Here is a 27,021-nt window from a genome sequence, read left to right on the forward strand (position 1 = left end):
AGCAGTGCGAAGATTATGGAGCTCTTTGAGGACATCAGTGCGAAGGTTTTTGGGCACAACGAGAAGGAGGTCGGAGCTGTCGGGCTAAGGCTTCTGTGGCATCAAGTGTCATTATTCAGCACAAACCGAGGAGCAAAATTAGAAGAGAAGGAGGAAGAGGAGGAGGAGGCGGTCGCAAATAGAGAACATCTCGGAATACTGTCGCTGCTCTTCGCCGAAGCGAACAACAGCAGAGAGCGAGAACAGACCAGCGCCGCAGTCACTGCCAGAACGGTGAAAAAGTTTAACGAGGTATTGAGAGAGTCAGTCGGCATCTATGTGTCGCCGTGACCGTAACCTTCTCGGCGTAAAGCCTAACGACCTAGCCGGCCTGTAGGATCCTTCAGGGCAGATGGCCAGAAGAGCGCATGATGGTACGTAACAACCGTTAAACGGTGGCTGTACAAATACGGGCGAAATTTCCGAAAGGCTCAGTTGGTTTTCCCCTTGGGTCTTATAAAGACAAACATGTTGATGATGATGGCCGTAAAATGCTTGACGCCTTGCAGAATAGATACTGCTCAATCACGAAGCACGAGGCCTCTTCCGGAATGTTTAACTCTTTATTAACATTAATAACAGCAGAAAGAAAGATACAAGCAAGGAAAAACTTATAATACATTTGACTGACTTGTAGTGTGAGCAGACGAAACCACCCCTCGGTCCCACCAAAAAAGCTTGCTTTAAAGGGGCTCTAGAACACCTTCCTAGGAGAGCACATCGACTAGTTTAAAAGAAAGACAGCAGCGGGCTGCACCCCAAGCATGGCACCGAGGGCCACATCTCCCGGGGAGACAGGGAGGGACTGAACATAACTGCCGAACGAAAGGTCCCCTCTTCGGCTGGCGGCGGCCGCCCGAGCGAAACCGGGAAAAGCGTCGCCGCGAGCACTCTCGAAGGCATGACGTGTACGCAGCCGCTGTGACTTAGAGACGGATTACATCGCCCGCGTGAATACCCCTTTTACTGGTCGCTATCTACCCACGTCCAGGGGTCGAAGCCGAGGTTGACCCTTCCCGTGTTTGGGGAAACCTCCGCTCGCCGGCTCGCCTGTCCCGTCCCCCAGAGACACCAAGGCGGCAAGCAAGCATTAAACGAAAAGGAATCCCCTGGCCCACACTATAAGCACTCTCGTTGTGTGATTGAGCAATTGCCATCTGATGTAGAGAGGAGGCGGGTGGCGTAGACGATGGCATGGCCAGATCCAGACTGCCGCTGAGAAACCACAGCGCCGATTCCGTGGCCGCTAGCGTGAGTGCAGACTTCAGAGGGGCGGCCACACACAACTGGGGCAAGTTTGTCAAGGTGGTGAGCTTCGAGATCAGCGCGGCAAGGGCGCTTGCTCGGACCGGTCCTCTGGAGAAAATCATTTCCTTTTTGAGCAGATCACCGAGGAGCGGGTGATGTCGGCAAAACCTGGCACGAATCGACGAAAGTATGAGCAGAACACCAGGGCGCTCCGCACGGCTTTGAAGGAATGCGGCACCGGGAAGTCTTTCTCGGTTCGGATCGGACTGCATAAGGGTGAAAACCCGTAGCGTCGACGACGTGGCCCAAGACTGTGATCGGGCGACGCGCAAAATGACCTTTATAGAAGCTTAACTGCAAGCCTGCATTACGGAAAAATGAAAGAATCTTGGAATGGTCATCGAGGGGAGAGGAAAAGCTGGGAGAGAATACAATGAAATCGTCAAGATAGCAGAAGCACATGGACCACTTGCATCTGTGCAGCAGGGCGTCCATCATAGCCTCCGCACAGTGGTCAGAAAGCGCTGCGGAGCAGCACCGCTTTCAGTGCCGCCGTGGCAGGTATGATGATGCTGGGTAGGCGAAAGTGCTCCACGCACTACCTGCTCCACCCAAGTCCTCGCTTCGTTTTGTTAACGACCGCCGTCCGTACTCTTGTGTTGCATCACGCGCTGTGCTTTACAGTGAGACGAATACCCTTTTTCTGGTTTCATGCCCACTAAAGGCTATAGCAAAATGTTCTTCACGCCGCTCAGAAGGGCTCAGTTCAGTTGCGTTTTATTTTGTTGCGGAAATTCACTCTTTGGTATCAGTGGAACGTACGACTCCAATGAGTGGTGCATACCATGGTTGCTATGGGATGATTATGCTGTATGAAGCAAGTCAGATACCATTGATGTCTTGAAGGCTTTTTGGCTGCATAGACTCGGCTAACTATTGCAACTGACATGCGTTTCAGTTGCGCTTTTTTGTATACGTTCGCGAGGTGCTTAGGGTAGATGCTTGTTGACTAATTTGGCACAAATTCGCAGCCATCGTTCTGAATACAAAATGAGGCAAAATAAACCTACTACAGATAATTTGCACTAGAGCGAGTGATCCGCATGGCGCGCAACACAGGCGAACACAAAAGTTTATTGGACATGGAGATCTTAAAAAAAACGTGATCGTTTGGCACTCGATCTAAGCATGCAGCTCAAGTGCAGACTTCATGCAGCCACATACTGGAGAGTGTTCTTTGCACTTTCCTGCGCGACCTGCACAGTGCACCCCTCAAGGCCTGGCCGCGCCTCCAGCAGGGGAGAAAATCCAGCTATTTCGCGATTTCGACGTTCAGAAAACTTCTGCTGGCATCAGTACGTGCTATTGGCAGCAAAGCTTACTGGGTGCCAGTTCTTGGATAAAAAACAAGTTGCAGCGCTGCCTCTCAACCCAGTCGCTTGGTAATAATACCAATAGAAGTACACATCCCGTCATACATTCGTGCGTTTTTGGCGATATGCTTGCGTGACAATGCTGAAATCATCCCCCATTCCTCGAATTCCGATAACTCCCGATTCAGACAGTACGTACGGGTGCCCACAAAAGTTTTCCGAATGCCAAAATCGCGAAAAAGCTGAATTTTTTTGCTACATAGAGGCGCAACCAGACATTCAGAAGTGTATTGTTCACGTCGCGTGAAAAAGTACGGAGCAAATCCATCAATTCATCATTGCATGCTCATACTGGTCAGAAATTAAGCCTTCTTGTAAATTTTTTGTTCCGAAATCTTTTGTGGACACCTGTACGTGTTTCAGATAACCACAAATGTCAAAGAAACTAAAGCGCGGCGAGATGCCGCACAAACGAGAAAAGTGCAGTTAGACGCCCGCAAATAGAAAGCAGCTCTAGCGCTATCAGAATTCTAAATGCACGTCGCAGGAAATGTAACGTGTACGTAATTTGAGTATGTAGCTTTAAATGCATGGCACTACGGCTGATGTTGAACGCGACATAGGTTGTCGACTTGCTGCCCGGACTGCTACAATCCACTTCTCGGTCGTGCAGCCTACACGAACGCTTGGACATTTTGATGCCAAGCTTCCTGTCCAGCTGTGATAATTCTGGATGAAGCATAACCGGCAGTTGTGTAATTTCCTTCCTGAAATTTCTCACATCATTTTGTCTAGTACTCGCCATCGTAGCATTGCCGTGAAAGCATCTGAAGGCATTATGCAGCACTTGGCGCTTTCCCTCTGGATTCGTGAAAGTTGCAATGGTGGCGCAGGGTTTGTGACGAAACTTGCCGGCGCGTTGATTTGGTCAAAAGGCGTAACTATCAGCTGACACGACCCATCAGGTGCCACAAACGCTGTCTTCTCAAGGGTTTGGTTATCAATTGCTATCTGCCAACAGCTGGAGCGAAGATCTATGGAGGAGAAGGACTTCGCACCGTAGAGGCAATCGAAGGCGTCGTCGATTCGCTGGTGGGGGTACACACCCTTTTAAAGCGAGAGCTTTACTACGCCAGCCAGCAAGCCATTTCGGCATGTCGTATGCCGTACATCGGCTGCGGCTTTGCCTAGCAACGCCGCAGCCGCACTCCAACAGATGGCGCCGGCGTCGACGCCGCTGCCGTCGCCGCTCGCTCCACCAGATGTGCTCCGCTGGGGTAGAGGGAGAGGAGGTGTCGCCTCGCGGGAATATATATATATATATATATATATATATATATATATATATATATATATATATATATATATATATATATATATTAGCAGACAAGTTAAGGGAAATGAGGGACACGTTTGACAAATACATGAAGGAAGCCAACAGTCACCGAAACCAAGGTGCAATGGGGAATGTTTTCTGTTTTTTTTTAAATTTATAGTGCGGATTAGTGGGAGAAAAATACTTCAATTAAGCTTTGATTTTTAAATGAAACTACTTATAAAGCAGCAGAAAAAACAACCATGCCGCCGGTGGGATCCGAACCCACGACCTCCGAATATCGCGTCCGGTGCTCTTACCAACTGAGCTACGGCGACGGCTGTCCAATCTGCTGCTCTCGTGGGTATTTATGTTTATTGTGTGTAAGCGAACCTTTGAGAGTGTTTCCCAGCGCCACTCTCATCCATAGCGGCGGACGTAGCACGTCCTGAAATACCGCGAGTGTGACGTGGAACGTCATCTAACGGCGAGGGCGGGCACTGTGCGAGAGCCCTCTTATGCTACCTATGGCATCAAGACTGCCAGAACCGAGACCCTCGTTAAGCTATTAGCAGACAAGTTAAGGGAAAAAAAACAGAAAACATTCCCCATTGCACCTTGGTTTCGGTGACTGTTGGCTTCCTTCATGTATATATATATGCGCGCTTCTCCTGAGTGTACGGTAGTCGTTATGGAGAGCGCGAAAGAGACTCAACAACAATAGAACGAAGCGAGGAAGAGGCAACGCCCTAAAGAGACTCCAGAAGAACGCGCCGCACGAGTCGAAAAGCGTCGTAATGAAGATTCGTCTAGAAGTCGTGCCCCTTCCCAGAGTGACTCTTCAACTGCGGAAGAGACCGGTTTGAATTCTCGAGAGCGTCGGAATGAGACGCTGCGTAGACGACGTGCCGAGAAAACGAATATTTCGCAATTCAACTAGGATTAACCAGAGCTAAGCCAACGCCAATTTTTCGGTGATATTATTCAGGTGGCAATAATAAACACAAAAACTCCATGAGTCATTAATTCTTTTTCTTCACAAGGACGACTGGCGGGGCATGGAGACTGTGGGAGGGTTCGATAATGTTCTTAGCAAGCATTTTTGTAACCTCGGCGTTTATGACCTGTCGCTCTGCCTGCGAGACTCGGTAAGGTCGACGACGGATAGGAGACGCATTCGCGGTGTCCATGCAGTGCTTCACAGAGAGGGCGAGCTTGGCCCCGCGGGATGTTAATGAGATCAAAAATATCTGAAGAGATTCTAAAATGTACCGAAGTTGGCCAATTTTGGCAGGACGGAGATCGGAGGCCATCACGGTCGTAAAGGCGTCCGTCGAAGGATAGGGTGCCTGATGATAGGCTGCGTGATCGCGAACAAGGGCGGTGTCTGACGCAGCGACTTGGCACAGAGCGAAGGAAGCCTATCGTGGCAACGAAAATTCCGGACGCGAAACTTGAGGAGAGAAGCCGGAGTTTAAAAAAAGCAGAGAGTGCGTTTGCCTTGACGGTGGCAATGGTATATATAGGTAGCATGGTACTGGTGAGCATTAAGGCAGGGTGCCACCTGTTATAGGTACTAACGCGTTCGTAGAGGCTGAGCCAGTCTTCCTCAGCGGCGCCACCAGTGCTCGCTGAGAGTAGCTGCGTCCATCCTTAGGCCAGCCACTTTTGGTTTTATCGCTGGGATAGGCGCAATGTCGCTGAGCATCTTTAAAATGTAAGCACTGATTTGTCTCCTACTAACGGGAAACTACAAATTTCTGAGCAATAAAGCGCCTACCAGCGACAGATAAAAAGCTGCTTATGAATTATTCGAAGAAAATGGGTGATAAGTATAATATCTGACTTGTTCCTCTCCCCAAACAAGGTGAAATAGTAACAGCCAGTTTTCACTCAAAATTTTGCAAGATTTGTTCCAATTTTACCGGCTAACGTCAGATAAAATTTCATTAAAAAAAACTGGAAAATGTGTTCGCAATGAAAATAAAGTTGTTCATTAAAAACTAATGACGGTACTTTATTCATACTGATAATATTATTAAACAGTCAACTCCTAAAGTTCTGTATGCAGACGTAGAGTTTTAATTAGGTAGTTACACGACGGAACAAAAGTCTTAAAGAGCGTAAATATTTTTCGCGCCCTGAAGACACCGCGCGAAACGGTTTGAGCACATCTTTTCAACATACCACGAATGGCAGCGCGCCAGTGAGAGTACACATGGCGCGCCAAATTCGGGCTGCCGGATTCGCAACCAATGCGCCCCAGTGGTTGAAGTCCTACTGCACCGTATGAGGTCACACAAGGTCGACCCTCCATTAAAGGGACGCTAAGGTCACCTCCGTCAATTTTTTTTTCTTGTCTAGCAAAAAATCCGATAATTCGTGGCTTTGCCGGGCAGCGAAAGATGCTTGTATTGCGAAAAGGCTTGGATTTGAAGTTGAAAAGATTTGCCCGCTGCTCTGATTCAAACCCGAAAAATGACGTAAACTGACGTAAACATGGAGTCCATAACTTCTGGCGGCGAGCAGTGCGACCTAGCAGAGGCTGAAACGAAAATTACCGCCGGCCGGACGTTGAAAGCACGTATCAGCCGTCGCTGCTGTCGCTTCGTGCACGTTTGAGCCAGCGCTGCAAAAGTTCCCGTCTCGATCCTCTGACAAAGGATCGAGGATTTTTTTGAGGGCCAAGGTGGCCGGATTAGCTGGATAACAAATATGTCCTAGCGCCGATGACTCCCCAATGTAGGCAGCAAGAAAAGCTACCGGTGTGACAGCTGTCATCGCCTAGCTACCGTCATGACCTACGAGTTCAGACTGGTACGTACGGAATTATATAAATTCTGTAATAATAGTCCCCTTATAACTTCTTATGCCGCCCAGCGTCTTGGTACGTTGACGGTGCGTTTGCTAAATTGGAGGCTTGTGCAACGTTACCCAGCCACAGGTGTTTTCTTCGTTGTAGGTGCATACCATGACAAGAACTTCTTCTGAGGAGCACTGGGCACTTGCAGCTCCGCACTTAAAAACTGCGGCACGTCAACAATGAAACAAGGCGGGCACGCAAAGCGCACAGCCACGAAGCACCAAAACATACCGAAACCCAGCTGGCAGCTGGTGGCGGCGAAAAGTATAGGTTTCTTTCGGCTTCCAACATTCAGGTTGCCTTTTTTCCGTACTCCTAGTTCGATATAAGTGCACTAGCTGTTTGAGCACAAAACTTACTTGATTACTGAAACGTGTAACCAGAGTCCTGGTAACCCTCATGCACGTTTGTCAGCCTCAGATATGCGTGCTGTTTTTCGGGTATTTCCTCTTCTAGTTTGTACGCGCTTTATTGGGCTCTGGCTACAATGCCTGTTTTTTGGTTTTTGCTCTGTTTATACCTCATAAGAGCTTTGTTTTCAGTAAAGGCGGTCTTTTGTGGTTTGGAGATGGTATTCTGTCGATACAAGACAACGTCAATTCCTCCTCAGTTTCATTTTAAAGGCTTTCCCGCCACAGCGTGACAGGAAAGTTCCTAAATAACCTATATTTTAAGAAAAATTGGCATTTGCAGTTTTTTTTTTTCAGATCGCCTATATATTTCCAATTGAATCTTATTCCGTAAATCCAGCTGTTTTAATGTTGCTAATTATCGTCAACTGGTGATTTCCGAAAATGCGGCGTGCGATAGACCTGCGTTCGTCTGAAGTGACTGCCGGCAACGTTGTTTTATGGAAATTCCTATCCCTTGCACCAGCTATTTTACTTGTTTAATACATTGGTACACGTTAGTTCAGATTCACTGAATATCATGCGCAGGAAGAGGGGAGATAAGGCAAAGGTAAATGTGCATCTTGAGGCCGAAGGAAGTGCGCTTACTTTTCGGCTGTTGGCTGCCCGGTTGGTATAAAAGCTGTTGACATCGGCAGCGCCGCGAAACACTTTGCAATAACTTGACGGACGCTGAAATCTGGTACATTGAAAAAAAGATCAAGAAAGCAATAGGTTAACCTCCTCCTCATTCACAAACTTAAAAAAATCAGCGAAAATGCGAGCACTTTCTGGAGAGCAATGGCTGCTGGCAGTCCACGCAGATTCGCTTAAAATATCGCACTCTGACAAAATTTTCCACCTCTGCACGTTCAACGAGCTGACGAAAATCATGCCACAATGTCATCATATGTGAGCAGAAATATGCCAGCAATATGGTTGTCTCTGGTAAAAGCCAACTGACTATACGAGGCACAGATGCAAGACGAGGAAACAGTTGCGATGTTGTTAGCCCGGGCTAGCGTCCCGTCAGGCGATGCGTTCTTCAACGTCTTGGCAGCGTTTATTTCTCTCTGTGGTTTTAAGAAAAGTCACCGTGAGTCTTGAGTCCCGCGTAGGGATCGGTCAGTCTTCTAAATTTTCGAATATCGAAAAAAAATCCTACTATTCGATTCACTAAAAGGATCAAATAGTGCATTTTTAATTGTTTAGCAACCGAACCGAATGTGTTGTGGAGTTAATGAATACTCTTTGAATAGTTGCTACAAGGGTCAATGCAGCATGACGTAGCTATTCGACGACTGTTTCAAAAACAGGGCCCACTCCGGCGCCGCGCTGCATGGTGTCGCGATCGATGTGCGCGGGATCAAGTGTTCAGCGCCATGACGCGATTCGTTCGATTCGCGCCATTCATAATGCAAATACATGGTCCACAGGATTGGGAGGCATAGTAGGGTTCAGGCAGTTTCAGCGTGCAATGCTTTATTGTCCGATCTCGGAGGTCACGGCTGATACGTAGCTGTCTCCCTCTCTCATGTGCTAAGATAGGGTGCTAGCTTATTTTCTGGCAACATCAGTAGTAAAACGTTCTTTACTTATACACATAAAATGACGGTCATAGAGTTAATATACTCGTTTCATGTTACGTACCCTTCAGTGCAACTCTACTCGTATTCGATTCAGCGGGAAAGAAATATTATCTTTGTTCTATACGGTTTTGAAAAGTACTATTCACACACTTGTGTAGTTCTGTGGAATCGCTGAAGAGTGTAGAGAAAACAGTAACCCGCCGGCGTTACCGGTTTCGTGATTAAGCTCCTTTGGTCTGTTGTTAGTGGCTATTTATTAATCAAATAACAATGGAAGGAAAAGATATTGCTATCCGCGGCATCTGCCATCGAAACCTGAAGCACCTGAGCTGCAACTAGCAAGAACGAAAGGACAGGGAGAGGACAGAGAAAGGGAAAGAAGGGGGAGCGATAGTGAGAAAGGATAGGGCTGCTTTTATCTGCCGAAATTCTTTGTCCATTTGCCGGCGCTCGGGCTCGTCGCATCTTGAATGCGTTTAATCGCAAGCACCGGTTCCCAAACTATTCCCGCTAGAAAAGGGGTCCCCTGAAAGGATTCAGCGGTTTCTTATGTTCAGATGTTCTACTGCTGAGCACATGTTCAGTGGCCTGATTTCGGCCACAGACGCCTACGATGCAGCCGAAACGCTAACATACCCGTGTACTGATATCGGTAGACACGAAAAAGACCAAACTTTCTGAATACGAAGCGCCTCATAGCCCAGGTATAATTCAGGATCGTTCGAATTTATTAATGCTGTAATAAAAATTAGCGCCTCATTTTCTCTAACATCAGCGTAGGCTCGAGTATAGCGATGTCAGTTATCAAGCATAATGAGGGTACGTTTGTTTTCGTTGGGAGTCGTAGACATTTCGGCTTACGCTCTCTTGAAAGACTTGATAACCCAAAGTGTGAATATAAACTTGCGATTTGAAAAGGCAGAAGACTAGGCATAAAAACTGCTCTCGTTTATATTTTGGTTTTCCTCAAGCTAACTGCATGCTACTTATTTTAGGGCAGCAAAATATCCATGGGCCAAGTCATTCTCAATTGTTCTCTTAATCTGCCCTTGAAGTTAGTTGAGTGTGTGATCAGAAGAGTGCTGAAGCTTGAAGCACAAAGTTCATTAAATACGCAAACCTGAAGAAGCTGAACAGCAGCTAAACAGTAACGTTAAAAAGAAAAAAAAATCACTTTTAAGGGAGCTGGATTTTGTCACTTTCAGGGCAGGAACCACATCCACTCCCCACTCTCGGCGTGGAACACTGCACCAAGATATGACGCACGGGGTTCGCAAAGCGTGTCTTCATTAAAGCCGCACGGCTGATGTGCTGGATGTTAATGATATCCGATAACTTCCAGTCAAACTGGCACCTATACATCACTGGCAACTGCGCAGAATGGGAAACAGCGCGTGAAAAGCGGAGCACGAGAACACTATGGCGCGACAAAATTTTTTGGCTACTTGCCTTCTGTCGCAAGCTGGAATTCACAGGCGGCTGCTGCAGCCCGCTTTCTTTGGAGGCCACTGTCAATCTTGCTGCATAGAGAGTACACATACGTGAGAGAATATAGACGGTGAAAAAATACTGTGCTGGTCTTGACGTATCGGCCGGGGAGCGGCCGAAACTCGCCGCACACTCGGCGAGTGTGGATTGCAGTACATAGGCCAAATTGCTTCCGATTCAGATTGAGTAACTGCCCTTCAGTCCCTCCCCGACTTCTCTCTTTCTAAACACCTCAGAGAAAAGGCCATGAGTTCGATAAACTTAAAGTGACAATATTACAGAACGGCTTCAGAAACGCTTGTGAGCGCGAGCGACGAGAATTAATACTGTGCAAGTGGGCATAAAGGAAAGCCACGGCGCCCTCTCCAATTTTCAGATGTCAGAGACCTACGAAAATTGCAACCAATAGCCAAAGCAACCCTTGAGTGCGTCGTCTGAGGTCATACCCTTTTTGCATGCCGCAACTCATCTTCAGCTTCACAAGCGGGGTTCACAAGGCTCCGACAGAGTCGCAGCGCAGAGTCGCCGTCATGTATACGGCTCGCTTCGCTACGCTGCCGTAGGGTGCGTTCCAATACCTCCCAGTAGACGGCTACTTAGACGTCTAGCCGGAAAGCCGCCATCTTGAGACGCGTTCCATTTCTCACGAAGCCGTCCAATATGACTGCTTCGCCGAAGCCAACATCGATGCAGGTCACGGTGTAAGACACCGTGACGCAGGCTAAATTCCTGTCTAAAGATGACGGAGCTTATGTACATACTACGCGAAAAAGCGCGACATGCACTTTGCGGGCGTCGGACTGTAGCCGGAGTATTGATAAGCACCGTCCTACAAATGCGAGTCATTCCGTTATGTGAATTGGTACGCAAAATAGAGGCTAATTAGGCGGTCTTCGTGGACGTGCGATTCCTAGTAGTGCTTTTATGTGAATCGCGCAGCAAAAGAATGGTGCGGTTGAGAAATTTGCTACAGCGGCGGACGCTGTAGGTATGTTTACATGGCCTCTTTATAACCTGACGATGACGGCTCTTAAGATCGATCTCTAATTCGCTGTCGTTGGGTTCCTGGTCGGGCGTCACGACTGTTGGCGTAACGGCATACAAATGTGTTTTCCTGTTACTGTATTAGCTGTATCAACTCTTTGGTGCACATTCTTTTCTGCAGCATTTCTGCAGCATCAGAACAAACACACCGAACGGTGCTGGCATGTTGCGAAATGATTTTAGTCTGTGCAGGATTAAAGCTGGTTGCTGTATTAAGGTTTCTCGCCGTCGCCGAGTACCACGTACAGCAGACAGCAGGTTTAATGGCACGCACGTGTTTTTCTGTTGCAGTGTATAGTAGGAGTATCAGATTTCGCGCATAATAAATTTGTGTTTACAGTCATCCGTATTTTTTATGTTTACAGGACCGTCTGGACGAGCACAATCGAGGAGCATGTACAGTTTAGCATCAATAATAAAGGAATAACGGTATATGTCTTTATTGTCGTCTTCAGACAGCGGCCCCGTCTGCTACAAGCGTACTGACCGATAGGCGCAGCCATCATTCCGATTTACGCGCAATATTATTGCAACAAAAATGTACAAACTGCTAAAAACACGCTTTTAATGATCCTTATTGATAAGTTTAAGGAAAATTGTTCTATAACTGTTCATAAGCTTTAGTTACATTCTATGCCGCGAGGCGGCGTGAGCAGTTGGCAAATTCCAATATATGGACATGTAGACGGCTTCCTAGACGTCTAGAGAATTGGAACGCGCCCATAGAGGAGTCGCAGCGGAGCGACTGCGCCAGCAGGGGGTGGATCGAATCCAGATTGCGCCTTCCAGAAATGCATGTAAACAAGAAAGCACGTCGCAGCGAAGCCAGGGGAAATTGGGGCATTGTCGGAGTGGTGGGCAAAAGTAGAAGCGCTTGTAAGCATAGCGGCTTTTCTGAAAACTCAGACGCCGGGAGTGGAGTTGAAAACCCGCAGCTGCCTAAAGGCCGTCGTACGATCGTTTTCTTTTTGTTTTCTGAGGATCCGCCAGCATGCGGACGACAGAGCGCACAGGCCAAGCTAATAGGCCACATTCTCACAGCCGGCCTACTCTGCGGCGAGGCAGCGACGGAGCCGAAAACCGCGGCAGCAAGGGAGCGGCGCTGTGTTCTAATCGAAATTGGCACCGGACACCGGCAAACCAGTCGTGGCGGACGCTCGCTTCTCCCGAGGGACTCCAGTGTCTTTTTTTCGACGAAACAGCGGCGGCGGCGGCGGATCCGAAGGAGATGCCGAAGGTGCACTGTCGTCTGTCGTGTGCTGGCGTTGCTTTGCTTGACTATTATCGCAAAAAAAAACAATGCGATCTCGCAAGAGGTGGAAAATGTTTGAAGTTAGTTGAATAATTTTGCGCAACTCCACAGTTTTTGCAGCGAAACACCACGCGTACAGCACCAAAACATATTTATACGAATATAGCAAGCTACTATTAAAGCGCTGGGCGCACTGCAGTCACATTATTCTGGCCAATAGGAACCAAATCGAACATATGTAGGGGGTAATGAACTCTTATCAATACAGGAATGGTTTGCCGGCGCTTCCTACATTGGCAATTATACTAACGTTCGAGAATTAGGCCAGCAAAACAGTTTGGAGAATATTTTACCAGTATCGGCTAATACACATGCAAATTTTAAGATTTTTCTTGATAGCCGAACTGAACGAATGTCTGAAAGAGATAAATTCGTCATGCTAGTAACGTTCTATACCGGATCGTTTTGCTGACATTCCCGTCTGTTTTAATGCATTCTATTCTGATATGCAACTGTGTGTACAACCATGTCTATCGCAAACGCTTGTATTTTACAGTTGTGTTTTTACTGTATGTGCTCGAACTAGCCAATGTTTTGCTGGGTAAAGGGATGAATTTTTTTCCTACGTTTCTCTCACTCTCTCTCTCTCCATGGTGTCCAGCTAAATGTAACCACGTTTTTAACAACTGAAGGAGTGTCCTAGGAGCGTAAAATGTGTTCAGTACTGCTGGGGTCGTGTGGCCTACTCTGCAGTATCCATTCAGCAAGACTTGAGTTTCAGTCCGGTGTGTGCATATGACACTGAAGCGGCTTTCGCACTTAGCGATTTCATAGCAACAACTTTAAGTCAGATGACAAGCATATTTTGACTATGACCATTGTGATGGTGTTTCCAAATTAGACCCAGGTCGTTCCCGAAACGTTGCCCCCCTCCCGAAATTTGACCTGCATTGATTTGGACCAAAATCTATTTTCAGGCTAATTTCAATGGGCTCGATACGATGCCAGTTTCTAAACTTGACCCTGCCTAGCCCCAAAATTTGACTTCGGCCGAATTGGAGCAACCATAACTGAGCGTCCAGCCATATTGAGCGTGCAACCATAACTGAGCGTGCCCGACACGATGACGACCTCCAAATCTCGTCCGGGCCATTGCCAAAATGCTTTCGCTCGACCTTTGGTATTACCATGATTAAACCCTGCCTAACTTTAGTTTTCGCACTGCACAGTCAATTAATTAGTTTAGACTGACTAGCTAGCTTTTTAAATAATAACTTCTTGTTCGCAGCTAGGTACCATCCGAGTAATTTTTTCTTCAAGCTATAAAAGGTAGCGCGATAAACCAAAATACATAACAGTGGTGCTACTTGAGCGCAACAGATGCAAATTCGCTTATCGTATATCCCGCGCCCAGTGCAAACACAAAACTCATAGCAGACTAGTTTATGTGGAATGCTTTGCATATTGCCAAATAAAATAAAGCTGTCATCCGCCCTCTGTTCCTTCGCAGCGGGCGCTTTCGGGGCGCAAGACGCGTGCATCTCCCGACGGTGAAAAAAAAAAGGGGGGGGGGGGGCTTTTTTTTGCGCCCGCGCATCCACACACTGGCGCATAGCCGCCGCCAAAGCAGTGATAGGGAAGCCGCGATAGAGTCACTGGAAAAAAAATTTCCAGTGACTCTAATCCGGGACGCCCGCCGGCGCCATCTCTCGCTCGCAGCAAGCAAGCCGTGGGTCACGTGAGGCGAGCTCGCGCTGTGACTGGCACATTTTTTGTGGGGCGGGGCTCCGTCACCGCCGCTCCACGGAAACGTAGAGCAGGGCCCAGCGGCGCCGGCCGCCAGATTTGGGGCGAAACCGGTTCAAAAACATCCCCCTCCGTCGGCTCCGGCGGCGACCGAGTCGACAGAGGAAGCGAAAAACCGGCTGTGAGAATGTGGGTGTAGGCGTCCAGCTGGTCCGGCGACCAGAAAATTGGTTAAACTTCTGTGCAGATGAGCGGGCTCGGCTGGCGACCGTATTGCAGCTATTGGCGGCCTTTTACGTGACGTCTCAGGTACCTCCTCCTCCTCCTCCTGCCAGAGCAAGGTGACCGTCCCTCGATTGTAATGAGGAGCGAGGTGTAGGTGGTGGCCGCGAAACATATTATATTGACCACATGTTGATTTTTCAATAACGTATGTTGCCGGGCTAGTTGGTTTTGCACTTTTTAAAAAGACACACAAGTACATATACAAGTACATACACACAAGTACATACACAAACATGTGCTTTTTCCGGAATAAGCAGTTGGAGGTTGGCGCCTGTCCTTCGTCTCCGTCATTTTGTGCGTGTACTTGTAGCGCTATGTCTTTTTTCAGAAGTGGTGATATTACTTGTGTACAGAGCGACTGCGAACTTCGCCACGTACAGAAGCGGCCGGTGACAGTTCATCTAGTAGAATACTTAATCATCTACGCTAATCGAGTTGACTGAGCGCCTCTTCAAGCCGACGCAAGACCTACGTGGAGGCGGTGTCACGAAGTGTTTAATTGGAGCTGTTGTAGTTGTTGCAAACGTTTGTAATTCCTGTAAGGATCATCATAGCAGGCGGGTAACAGCTGTCGCTGGTGAATTTGCGGTGCGTGCATAAGCTGCGCAGCACAGTGACAAGTGTCCGCGTAGAGAAAGTGTTTGCGATCAGAGCGAGTGCTTTTACGCGAAGTCTGCTACGTATCCATCAACGATTTTGATCGCGGTTCGTGCGCGCATTGTGCCTGAGAATTGCCGTGTGTGCGAAGCGACACGATCTTGGCCATACGGCCGTCGGAAAAACAGTAGCGTCGCCATCCTGTGCCTTGGTGCTCCATTCAGTACATTTTTTTCTACGGTGTGTGCTCGGGTTACGAATGGCTGGCGGTACTGAGTAACCTGTGGGAAAACATCGGCCTGAAGTGCAAATGTCTTTTCTGGAGAGTCATTTTTTTTTATTTCCCGCTCGCTGTGGAGACCTACGTAAGCAAAAAATATTTGTACGATGATTGGGCCACTGAAAACAACTTCGTCTAGCCCTTTCGGTTTAGGTTGTGACAAAATGGCATCACGCGATTACAAAGAATAATCATTGCCGCAATTAAATTACGGCTGGATCACTGTGTACAAGTTCTTAATTTGTGTCAACTTATGTGTCTGTTTCTTCATGAGTATTTCACTTCATATTAAGCCCAAAAAAGTATGGCAGCAGCTTATGTTTCTACACATTTAACTAGGTGACTCGAGAAGTACATTTGTCTTTGTAAATTATGAAAGCTGATTACAAGGATGTTTTGTAAAGTTCAGCAGTTTGGCGGCTGAAGAAAAACGACTGACTTTACGTGACACCACTTTTAGACAGCAGATATCAAATTGAGCCCTGTAGAGCTGGTTTCAGCATGACAGCTTGCCACCCGTTCGCCCGACAGTACATTCAGGTCAAGATCTGTGAAACTTACAGAAGGCTACAGCAGGACAGTAAGTACGGTGTACATATATATAGTGCATGACGGTGCATATATTTTCCTGCCTCATCGTAGCTTGGCCCCTGCATATGTCTTGCCAATCATCAGCCAGCACCTGTGGCTCTATTTGTGGCATTAGCATGTGCTTCAAATCACAAAATACAGTTCATACTCTTGCCTGCTAGACTGCTTTGGCTCATTAAGTTGATTTATAGAAATCGGCAAGCTTTTGGAACACATCCCTGCAAAAGCCAGCTTGCTCTCGTTCTTCATGACATGCATTTATACTTCACTTGCAGTATCCCCCTCGATGCTTTTTTTCTTGACTGAAAAAAATCATGTGATGAGATCCTTTATTTATGTAAGGCTGATTTTCTTAAGCTTTAACTTGCATCCAAAAGCTCTAAACTCAATCCCAGCTTTAACATTCAGTCGCAGGCAGATTTTTCTTGCTAATTCTTAAATATACTGTTTTTTCCTGCAACCTCAGACGACCTCCAAGCAATTTCCCTTGGGCCTCAGCTTATTATTACACACATTATGAACTTCCCTTCCATGTTTTGCCACATGCCTGCAATGAAAGTTAGATGCGGTATGCCACCTTGCAATCAGTACCAGCGTTTCAATTCTCCAGAACAACATTTTTCATGCTCTAGAATGGCCTGTTTTCTAATGTTACTAAGAATGCAAGTAATATTTTTTATTTTCAGCATAACAACATTTTGTCCACTTATTAGGCCTTGCTGAGAAAGGGGTGTTCTCTGTACACTGGTTAAAATACTCAGCTAACAATATGGCTCACAATGTGGCATGGTCTTGCCTAATAATCCTTACACACCCACACAGAACTTAGGATATTTACACCCATTCTTACACCCATATACATACACACATACATTTACATCCATATTTACACCCATTACAGGTATTCTAATGATATGAATCTAACCTCGCTAGAATACTGGGATTAGTCCAGATCTGAGCCGCTAGTTTTATTCTCTCAGACTATTTTTGAAGCTACAGTGTCACAGCACTAAAGATTACTCTTCAATTTTTTTTATCTCGTGAAGAAACTGCAGTTTTTTTTGCTCTTTACCTCCCATAACTAACTAATCTGTTCCGACTCAAGGTTCTTTCTCTATTAGACGCAAAAGCACTTTTGTGCCTCAGTTCATGTCACTGCATTTCAAGTTACATTGTTTCTCCGTGCAAGGCCAGAATGGCGCTCCCCTCCATCTGTTTGATAGAAATCAACCACCTGATTTAATTTGAAACCTCACAAGGCTTACTAACGTCTTGTCTTTTGACCTGGTCAATGCAAAAATCCACGCAGTAAATGACGATGTTGGTCCATTGATTTAGGTAAATTCCCCAAGGCGGAGAAGATTTGTAACAAGGGAGTAACTACTCATCAGCATCTACCCAAGGGCAGCCATACGGCTACAGAGGGAAGCTATACAGGCCCCACAGAAACTTCGTAATTAGACGAGAATTTGTTCTGGTCTCCGTTTCGAACCTGAGACCACCAACTCACCGGGGTAGTCGCTCTACCAGCTCAGCTATCAGGGACGGCTAGCACATGGCAGGGCAAACTCGAAGTGGGAACAGTGTCGGTCCAACGTTTTAAGGGAATCCCTCGAGGTGGAGAGACATGTAATGAGGGAGTAATTACTCATTAGCACCCACCCACGTGCTACATAAAACAAAGAAAAGGTACAAAGCTTTGCTTTGTAGCCGTATGGCTGTGCTTGCACGCGAATGGGTAATTACTCCCTTATTAGTAAATTACAAACTCCTCAAGCTCCACTTTGCACACCATGTCAAAATTTACCGCTGAAGCGTTGTCATTTAGGACCGTTGACGTATAATCATTATTAAAACAAATTGGTGTAATAAAGTGCTTAGTTACTCGCCCAGCTCGGCAAATCAAAATCATCCTCTCTGGCTCTCTTATGCATAACGTTGTTCCTTTGGAACTTTCATCACAATCTATTTCTAGTAATACCGTGCCAGATTTGCACAGTAGTTGTGTCGGCAGCTACAGTTGCATTTAAGGTAACTTGCACTCTCTGTACAAGCTAGTTCTAGCTAGCTAAACTAGTGCATTGTAAAGCTAACACGCATTTATGGGCCTATTTGTGTCAGTCTTTCCTTGGTGCATGTCTCTTATCGTCCCTTTAGTTAAGCAGCACACCGACTTAATAGCGCTGTTCGGTGAAAATGCTATGCGCGCACGCTTACGCTTATGACTCTTATATATTGAGGGTATCTAGCACGTGATCATGGTGCCTCGGCCAATGGGAGGCTCTGTTATCCAGCGAGGCGCGAGGAGAGGAGGGAAGCCGGAAAGTTCAAAGCTTTTCGTTACTTTTGCTTCATTGAGGTCTTTAAGAATGCTCAATCGCGGCGATCGCTATGTTCAACGCGGAGCGCATAGTTTTGCCACTCGCGGTGATGAGGCGTTCGCACCGTAGACAACCTAAAGAAAACAGGCTCTGGTCAGAGAGTGTGGTGTCTAGATGACAGAGTTTGAAGTGAGTGCGAATCAGAAGCATGCGCCAATCGGTGCGCAGTAAAACGCTCTCCTGACCTTTTCGCACTTCGCCCACAAGAGGCTATGGGAGCCTTGATTTTGTAAAGTCACTGGTACGCTGAGTTCCAGTGAATTTATGATTTTGCTTGAACGGCTGCTCCGGAGCCGATGCCCAGTCATGAAAAATATAGGAGCAAATGCACGAGTACGCCGAAATTATTATGGTAATTTCTGCCGCAAGATATCTACGCATTTTGCTTCAAACACGTGCCTGTACCGCCGCAAGCGATTAGACGGGAGGCACTGCCGGGCGCACCAATAGGAACGCTGGAACCGTCCGGGTCTCCCCCAAGCAGCAAACTGATCGCGCGCCTTTCTGCCCCACGTCCGCACGAAGGCGAAAAATGTGCGACTCGCATGCTTGCGGATACGCACAAAAAACGACCGTACGTACGACAGCCTTTAACTGCCTGCTGTGACACTAGGCGGCGCTACTATCGCGAAAGCTTCGATGCGCTTGCTTCCATGTAAAGAATGCTTTGTCACCGCTGCCGCTGCGACTTCGTCGCTGCCAAGTAGCCGCGGCAAAAGGCTTAGATAACACTTCTTGCGAAGGGCACATACCCCCCCCCCCCCCCCTCCTCATTTCTCTTTTCCTTCTGGCTACTCTGTCAGCTGTTGTCTTTCACGCTAGCAACAATCTTTCGGGTTCCCCCTCTTTTCTTTCTCTCTCGCTCTTTTTTACCATATCTAGCTTAGGCGGCTAAACTAGCGGTGGGTGCACCATCGCCCGATTGAAAGAAACAAACACCCCTTTAAGCATTTTTGTCCGGCTTCCTTTGTTGCTGGGTTAGTATTCTTTCCCAAGCCCCCTCTCGGCTCTTCCACGAAGATGGAAGAACGCATACATAACTTGATACATAGCACGCCTTGATACATAACAGCGCTGTTTCGATTGCATGATTTCACCCCAATTTAGCTTTTTTATATTCATCGTTAGTGGTGCAGATAGTGATAACGCCAACATAAACATTAAAGAGACTGCCCGCAGCTCTGTTTCGACGAAGGTCGGTTCGGGCTCGGAACGTCAAGAAACGTAACGTTTCTACACCACGTCTGTTTTCTTTCCAATGTAATGCCAGTCCTGCTTTAGGATATATATATATATATATATATATATATATATATATATATATATATATATATATATATATATATACTTATGATGGGAGCTGACAGTCACCGAAACCAAGCTGCATAGGGGCACGATATTTTTTTTATTGTGTTGTGCTTATCAGCGGGATAATATTACTTAGATTAATAAATCGTTTAAACAAAATTATATATATATATATATATATATATATATATATATATATATATATATATATATATATATATATATATATATATATATATATATATATATATTAAGGAAGCAAACCGTCACCGAAACCAAGGTGCATAGGGGAATGTTTTCTATTTTTTGTTATTTCTAATGCCAATCAATTGGTTTAAAGAAAATTACTTATAAACCAGCAGAAAAAACAACCATGCCTCCGGTGGGATCCGAACCCACAACCTCCGAATATCGCATCCGGTGCTCTTACCAACTGAGCTACGGCGACGGCTGTCCAATCTGCTGCTCTCGTGGGTATTTATGTTTACTGGGTGTAAGCGAACCTTGAGAGTGTTCACCAGCGCCACCCTCGACCATAGCGGTGGACGTAGCACGTCCTGTAATACCGCAAGTGTGACGTAGAACGTCATCTAACGGCGAGGGCGGAAACTGTGCGAGAACCCTCTTATGCTACCTATGGCATCAAGACTGCCAGAACCGAGACCCCCGTTAAGCTATTAGCAGACAAGGCAAATGAAATGAGGGGCTCGTTTGACAAACATATTAAGGAAGCAAACCGTCACCGAAACCAAGGTGCATAGGGGAATGTTTATTTATATATATATATATATATATATATATATATATATATATATATATATATATATATATATATATAGCGTCCACTAGCGCCATAGAACGAATACCGCATATAATTACTTCAACCTTGTTCTTTACTACAAACAAGGGCAGCCCGACTTGTTCCTTCTACCTCTACGTCGTTGCCACACAGCAAAGTACTGAGTGTGTATATACCGGGTGTTTTAGCGAAGTTTCACAAATTCCTGAGGATATAGGGTTCAATATAGCACAAAAATATGTGTACGATCACGCTCTCTGCCCTCGTGGACACAGTATGCTTCAAAACCCCTCTAATTATCCAGGCATTTAACAAACTCACTAAATAACTTTTCAATTATTGTAGGGTGGATAGTGCCATTTGGGAGTTTGATACCGTGGACAAGGCGATGACGAGTGGGCACCACAACAGTGAGATCGGCATGCCTCCAATGCCTCGTTTTTTCGCTGTGCAGGCTGTGCTGGCGCTCGGCATATCAACTTCGCCGGCTGCAGGCACTGACTCGACGTCTTTCTCTGGTCCGGGGGTTGCAAGTTCTGGGCTTCGGTTCACCGACAAATTCAGCCTTTTACCCGGCCAGGCTCTTCTTTTCATAGAATCCCTCGTCCACACCCGTCCAGCGTCATCGACGATGGCATCGCCACTCACACCGGATTTAAAGCGACAACACGCTGGCTTTCCCTTCAGTGGGCACGGGAACAGTGACATCGGCATGCCTCCAATGCTTCGTTTCTTCACTGTGCAGGTTTGTGCGCACAATTCTTTGCACGCTAGGAAATGCGACGATCGCTGTTTACTTCTGTTCCCGTGCCCTCGGGTGTGCTTTGATGCTGCTTGTGAATGTTTTTCAATGATTTTCCTGCTTTTGCGCTCTGGCGACGTTGAATCTAACCCGGGTCCTACGACTCGCTCCCTTGACATAGACAACCTGCCAGACAATGCACCTGATCAAATGAAAGTTATGTTTAAGCTGCTCAAGGATGTACTTTCTCGTCCGTTGCAAAGCTCAAAAGATCAGGTCGAATTAGCAGCTGAATAAAAGGCATTAGGAGTACTCAGAAAAACATCGAATCAAAGTTAGCTGGCATGTGCAAGATGCTTGATGAACTCGAAGAAAAGGCAAAGGAATTCGACGACATGGGTCCAGAGCTTTCACCTTTAAAGAAATCTGTAGAAGACCAACGTATTCGAAATGATTTGCTGCAGTCTCGCCTTGATGAAGCAGAAGATAGATCGCGACGTGAAAACAATATTTAGGGGTACACCCGATGCGGAAGAGACTTGGGCAGATACTGAATCTAAACTCCTGGAAGCCTTGACTAAGGTTGTCGAAGTATGCTCCTCGACTTAAATTCAACGTGCACATCGCCTGGGAGTTTTTTCCAGAAGAGAAGTGTCGACCAATCATAGCTAAATTTTTGGACACTAAATTAAAGACAAGATATTAACCCTTCGTAACCAATTTAAAACAGATAACATCACAATCAGTGAAGATTTCTCACCTGCTGCGCGCCAGGCTCGAGAATTCGAATATAATCACGCTGGCCCTCGCTCTTTTAAGATACAATATAACAAGCTGCACATCAATAAAAAATGCTTCTTGTATAACCCTACCACGGACACGTTTGAAGAAATCGTGGCACGTGGCGAATCATCTGCATTGGAATCGTCTGCATTGGATTCCGTAACTGGATCTTGCGCTGCACCTATAGGGAATCGCGACGGGTAATGGACAGTTGTCATCGTCGATATCAGTTCTTTATGCTAACGTCAGGAGCCTACTTAACAAGCATCTTTCTTTATCTTATGCTATAGACACATGCTCAGCTGACATTATAGCACTAACGGAAACCTCGCTCCCAATGCATGTGTCAGATTCCGAAATCTTCCACAACGCTCATTGCTATTCGGTATATCGTTGCGATAGGACAGCTAAGCGCGGCGGTGGTGCTTTACTTGCCATTTACAAAGACATTCCATCTTCATGTATCCAAGTCTTCAGCGAACTAGGACTAATTTTTCCATCAATAGTGATAGGTCATCCTCAGATTGGTTATTGGCGTCTGTTACCGTTCTCCTTCTTATTCGTCCACAATCACTAAGAAACTTCACGACGCTATATATCTTGTTCGCGCACGATTTCCGTCACCACCGCTTTTTCTACTTGAGGACTAATTTTCCAACTATTTTATGGACAGCTCAGCCGCCTTCGTCATCTCCCCCTTCGCATCAAGCTAAAGAATTCGCAAAACTATGCGCCACATTTTCGCTAACTCAGTTACGAGAGGACGGTAAATAACGCTTCGAACACTCTCGATCTAATTCTAGTAACTAATCCAGAGTTAGCTACTGACAAAACATATCTTCCAGGCATCAGCGATTACGTTCTGCTCAATTTCTGCATTTACATACCACGTCCAAAAGTTAATAAAATAAAAAAATCATTCTGGATTACAAACTCGCCCATTTTACCGCTATTAACGATGAACAGGACACATTTGTTGATTACTTTATTGCAAATTCAGACTACTGCTCTGTCGGGGATAACTGGATATCATTGAAAACGAAGGTTCACGAACTAACTGATAAATATATCTAAAAGCGCAACGTCACCTCTAATCCACAAGCACCATGGCACAACTCTCACATAAGACGATTATCTAACAAAAAGAAACGTTTATACCACCGCGCGAAGTTTTCACCATCTAATGCGTAATGGGCGAAGTACAAATCTGCTTCCGACGCTTACGTCAACGCGATTAAACTTACAAAGAATAACTTTTTCTCTGCCACATTACCAGCTATTTAGAAAACGAGTGTTAAAAATTTTGGTGCGTTGTACACCCTGCGAACGACCCATTAATTAGACTACAAGACGCCTCCAGTAAACTTATCCCAAATGACCTTTGTGCTTCCGTGCCGAATGACAGATTCGTTGAAAGCTTTTCCTCCATTTCAAGCGTTAATCTTCCATTCATACCACACCACAGGTTCCCGACAATGTCGCCTATAACTGTCGATCCACCTGGTGTAGCCAAATTAATTGAACCTTTAAAAATGATTCTTCACCTGATTCCGACGCGATTATCGCTAAATTCCAAAAAAAAATACTTGTGCTTATATTTCAGTTATACTAACCAAACTTTCTCAGCAGTCACTCGACACAGCAAGCCTTCCTAACGACTGGAAAATTGGGAAGGTGGTTCCACTTCACAAGTCCGCTTGTAAGCACTCCCCTCAAAACTTTCGTCTCATTTCGCTCACCAGCACATGCTGCAAATTAGTAGAAGATATCATTTTCAAAAATGTCGTTACCTTTCTCGATGAGAATTCATTTTGCAACCCTGCGCGACATGGTTTTCGTCAAACATACTCCCGTGAAACTCAACTACTAGTCTTTACTGATAAGCTATACCGCATACTTGACAACTCATCATACGCTGACTGCATTTTGTTGGACTTTTCCAAAGCCTTTGATAAAGTATGCCATAAACTGCTGCTACATAAACTGAGCCATCTTAATCTCGATCCTAACGTCTTCCAATGGATTAAATCTTTCCTTCTAAACCGTTGGCAATTTGTGCATGCTAATAACACTAATTCACCGATTGCTAACGGGCTATCGATTATGTGAGCGCGCAAATGGACGCTGAGCTGGCTTTCAGACTGTATGCTGCCCAACATCCTGGCCGTCGTGTGCCGACTTATTCCACGTTCGTATCGATATTAAATAAATTTAGCTCTACTGAATCAGGTCTTGTTGAGAAAAGGAAGAGACCAGGGATCGCAATCAACGATTTTGAAATTGATGTCCTCGCGTACGTTTCTATCAGGACAGCAGCAAGTGTCAGGGAAATCTCCAACGCGCACGGAGTCAGCCCGGCATCAGTTTGGAGGCCACTATCAAGACACAGCTACCACCCCTGTCATGTGTGTCTTCACCAGGAACTGACACCAAATGACTTTCAGAAACAGCTCGATTTTTGCAACTGGTGCCTAATTAAATGTGATGAAAACCCGATGAGAGCGATGGGAAAAACTTTAAAAGCAAGATTTTGCATCGCATCTGAAGAAATGACCATTGCCTTCAATATTTCTATAACACTACCTTACAGAGTTATAGTATTCAAAATTTTTATCCAAGAATGCTGGACATGTCGCCGAGTGTTCTAATTAGCCGCAGCGCAGCCAGACTGCTCCGAATTAACGGCATTCCCGCTATTGAGTAGCAGATTGGTTTGAATGGACTGGACAAGCTGTCTGTGAAGTTCGCTTAACATTCCATGGCGCCATTTAGTCTCTTGGTTGCGAGGAATGCCGCGTTTCTGGAGCCACTTAGCCTCAGGAGGTTGAAAGCTAAACATTTCGGCAGATTTGACTATCTGGTTGAGTTTGAAGACTTATATTAACATGCACATCTCCACCCAAAAAAATTTAATCTCTAATCCAAAGTTTCGAAGCCAGCTCGGCTCCTTCATCAGGGCTGACTGGGGGCAGTGGCTAGCGTCTTTAATTATGGGGGTAGGGGGAGGGGGCTCAAAAGAACGAAAGGTGTGATGCGAAAGGCGTGGGGGAGGGGGCGATGTGGGTTAAGGTTGTGAGTCACGCTGGTGCACTGTAGGGATGTGCACTGTGGAGAGGTGCAGTTTATTATAAGCCTCAGAAGGACATCCGACGGGGACTCCACGGCGGCTGTATTGAAGTCGGCGTGTCGCTAACAAAGGGACCCGTGCTGTCCTCGTCTCCGCTTCTTGCGGCTGATGTCTTTGTGTTCTTCGTGCCGTCAAGGGCATAACCCGTACTGAAGAAACTTAGGCAGGTACGGCGGTCGACGTGCATGCGGCGCCAAGGGGTTACCGAGGCTTCGGGCATGCGAGAGATGCGCCTGGGTAGGATCAAATGACCGGTAAGCGCTTATTCCCTTGACGACTGTTTTTTTTTTCTTGTGTAAAGAACCGAACGTCTTCAGTGATAGTTCCTTCGGCATACGTTTGTGTCGCATGCATGCGTGCAAAAGAGAAAACCAATGTCAAGGTTAGGAATGTAGTAACTTCTATGCGGTGGGGAATGACAGTGGCGCTTGTTTTGTTTGTGTGTTTGGTTGCAACCTCTCCTTTCCCAAATATTTGGCTGATCGAGGGAATTGCAGAATTTTGGTTTTCCTTTCCCCGACTATTGTTTAGTCGATATTCTTTCCCCAATCTGTGACTAGTCGGCGGAAACCTTATTTTCCTTTCCGTAATTATTGATTAGTGAGGAGGGTCGATTGTTACCTTATTGGTTGTTCTCCCCGCTAAGGGCGGGGACAGAGGGGTTAAACGTATGCGCTCTGGGTTGAACCAGAGTTTATTTTATTGTCTTAATTTCACATTACTGTGATCCCTTTCGATGTTGTAATATAGTAATGTCTCTCTATTTGTCTCTCTGTGTTAAGTTTTTTGTCGATTTCGTTCCAACATCTCTATATTCCTTTGCTTTTCCAATGTTCCCTGTCTGCCATGCGCTGCCACTCAAGCCCTTTGAGGCTTTGGCAGGCCTGATTTTGGTGTACGGGAACTGACATGAATAAAAGTACTATCCATCTAACTATTCCTCTGATCAACGGTTTAGTCATGTTGTAAGTAGTTCTCTGCTTAATCGTTTCTTCTTGTTTTATTTATGTTGTAAATAGTTTAAGTTCTCCTTTGCTCGATTAAGGTGAATGTTTGCAAGTTAGAATCCACCACGTTATAAAGAAACCCCAGTTTCGTCATCAACAAGGTGTTTCTTTTCATCGCCACCTGAAGGGGAAACTCAACTGTGTCCGAATTATTTGGTTTTCCGAATTAGCGGGCGTCGGTATAGTATACGGTTTTGATGTACATTAAAACCTCGTGTGTGTAAGAAGGCAAGACTCATAGTATATTATGGTTTATGGGGGTTTAACGTCCCAAAGCGACTCAGGCTGAGAGACCCTGTAGTGAAGGGCTCCGGATAATTTCGGCCAAGCGTGGTTCTTTAACGTGAACTGACATCGTACAGCATACGGGCCTCTAGAATTTCGCCTCCATCGAAATTCTGCCGCCGCGGCCGGGATCGATCCCGCGTCTTTCGGGTCAGTAGCCGAGCGCCATCACCACTGTGCAACCGGGGCAGCTTTCATAGTATAGTATGAATGCATGGCACGGTGTGGGACGATACGGTACGGTACGAAACGATATGACATAGCATGACATCGTATGACATGGCACCCCACGGTACAATACGGTACGGTATCGTATAGTATATTTCAACGTCTTGAAGCTATTGCTATCACTTCTACGCCCAGAGGAGCGCGAGGTGGTTGGGGATGTTTGTTCCGCAGACCTTCGTACTTTTGTTTTCTTTAGACATCTGCAGGGAACGCATCCAAGACGTCCTATACCGCATCCAGAGCCACGTATTCAATAAATAGC

The 27,021-nt window shown here is 46.2% G+C and overlaps 1 protein-coding gene across 1 annotated transcript in view; it reads right to left on the reverse strand.

The window, feature by feature from the left end:
* The window catches only part of LOC144129088 (uncharacterized), a 56,327-nt gene that overhangs the window by 18,502 nt on the left and 10,804 nt on the right, over window positions 1-27,021 (reverse strand). Inside the window, exons 3-4 of the mRNA XM_077663026.1 lie at window positions 10,266-10,336; window positions 7,837-7,927 (exon numbers count right to left, since the gene is read on the reverse strand). Of these exons, the coding sequence (XP_077519152.1) occupies window positions 7,837-7,880 (44 nt within the window). The 5' untranslated portion in view covers window positions 7,881-7,927; window positions 10,266-10,336. The remainder of the gene's footprint in view (window positions 1-7,836; window positions 7,928-10,265; window positions 10,337-27,021) is intronic.

The sequence above is a fragment of the Amblyomma americanum genome, chromosome 1, assembly GCF_052857255.1.
Source record: "Amblyomma americanum isolate KBUSLIRL-KWMA chromosome 1, ASM5285725v1, whole genome shotgun sequence".
Taxonomy (NCBI): domain Eukaryota; kingdom Metazoa; phylum Arthropoda; class Arachnida; order Ixodida; family Ixodidae; genus Amblyomma; species Amblyomma americanum.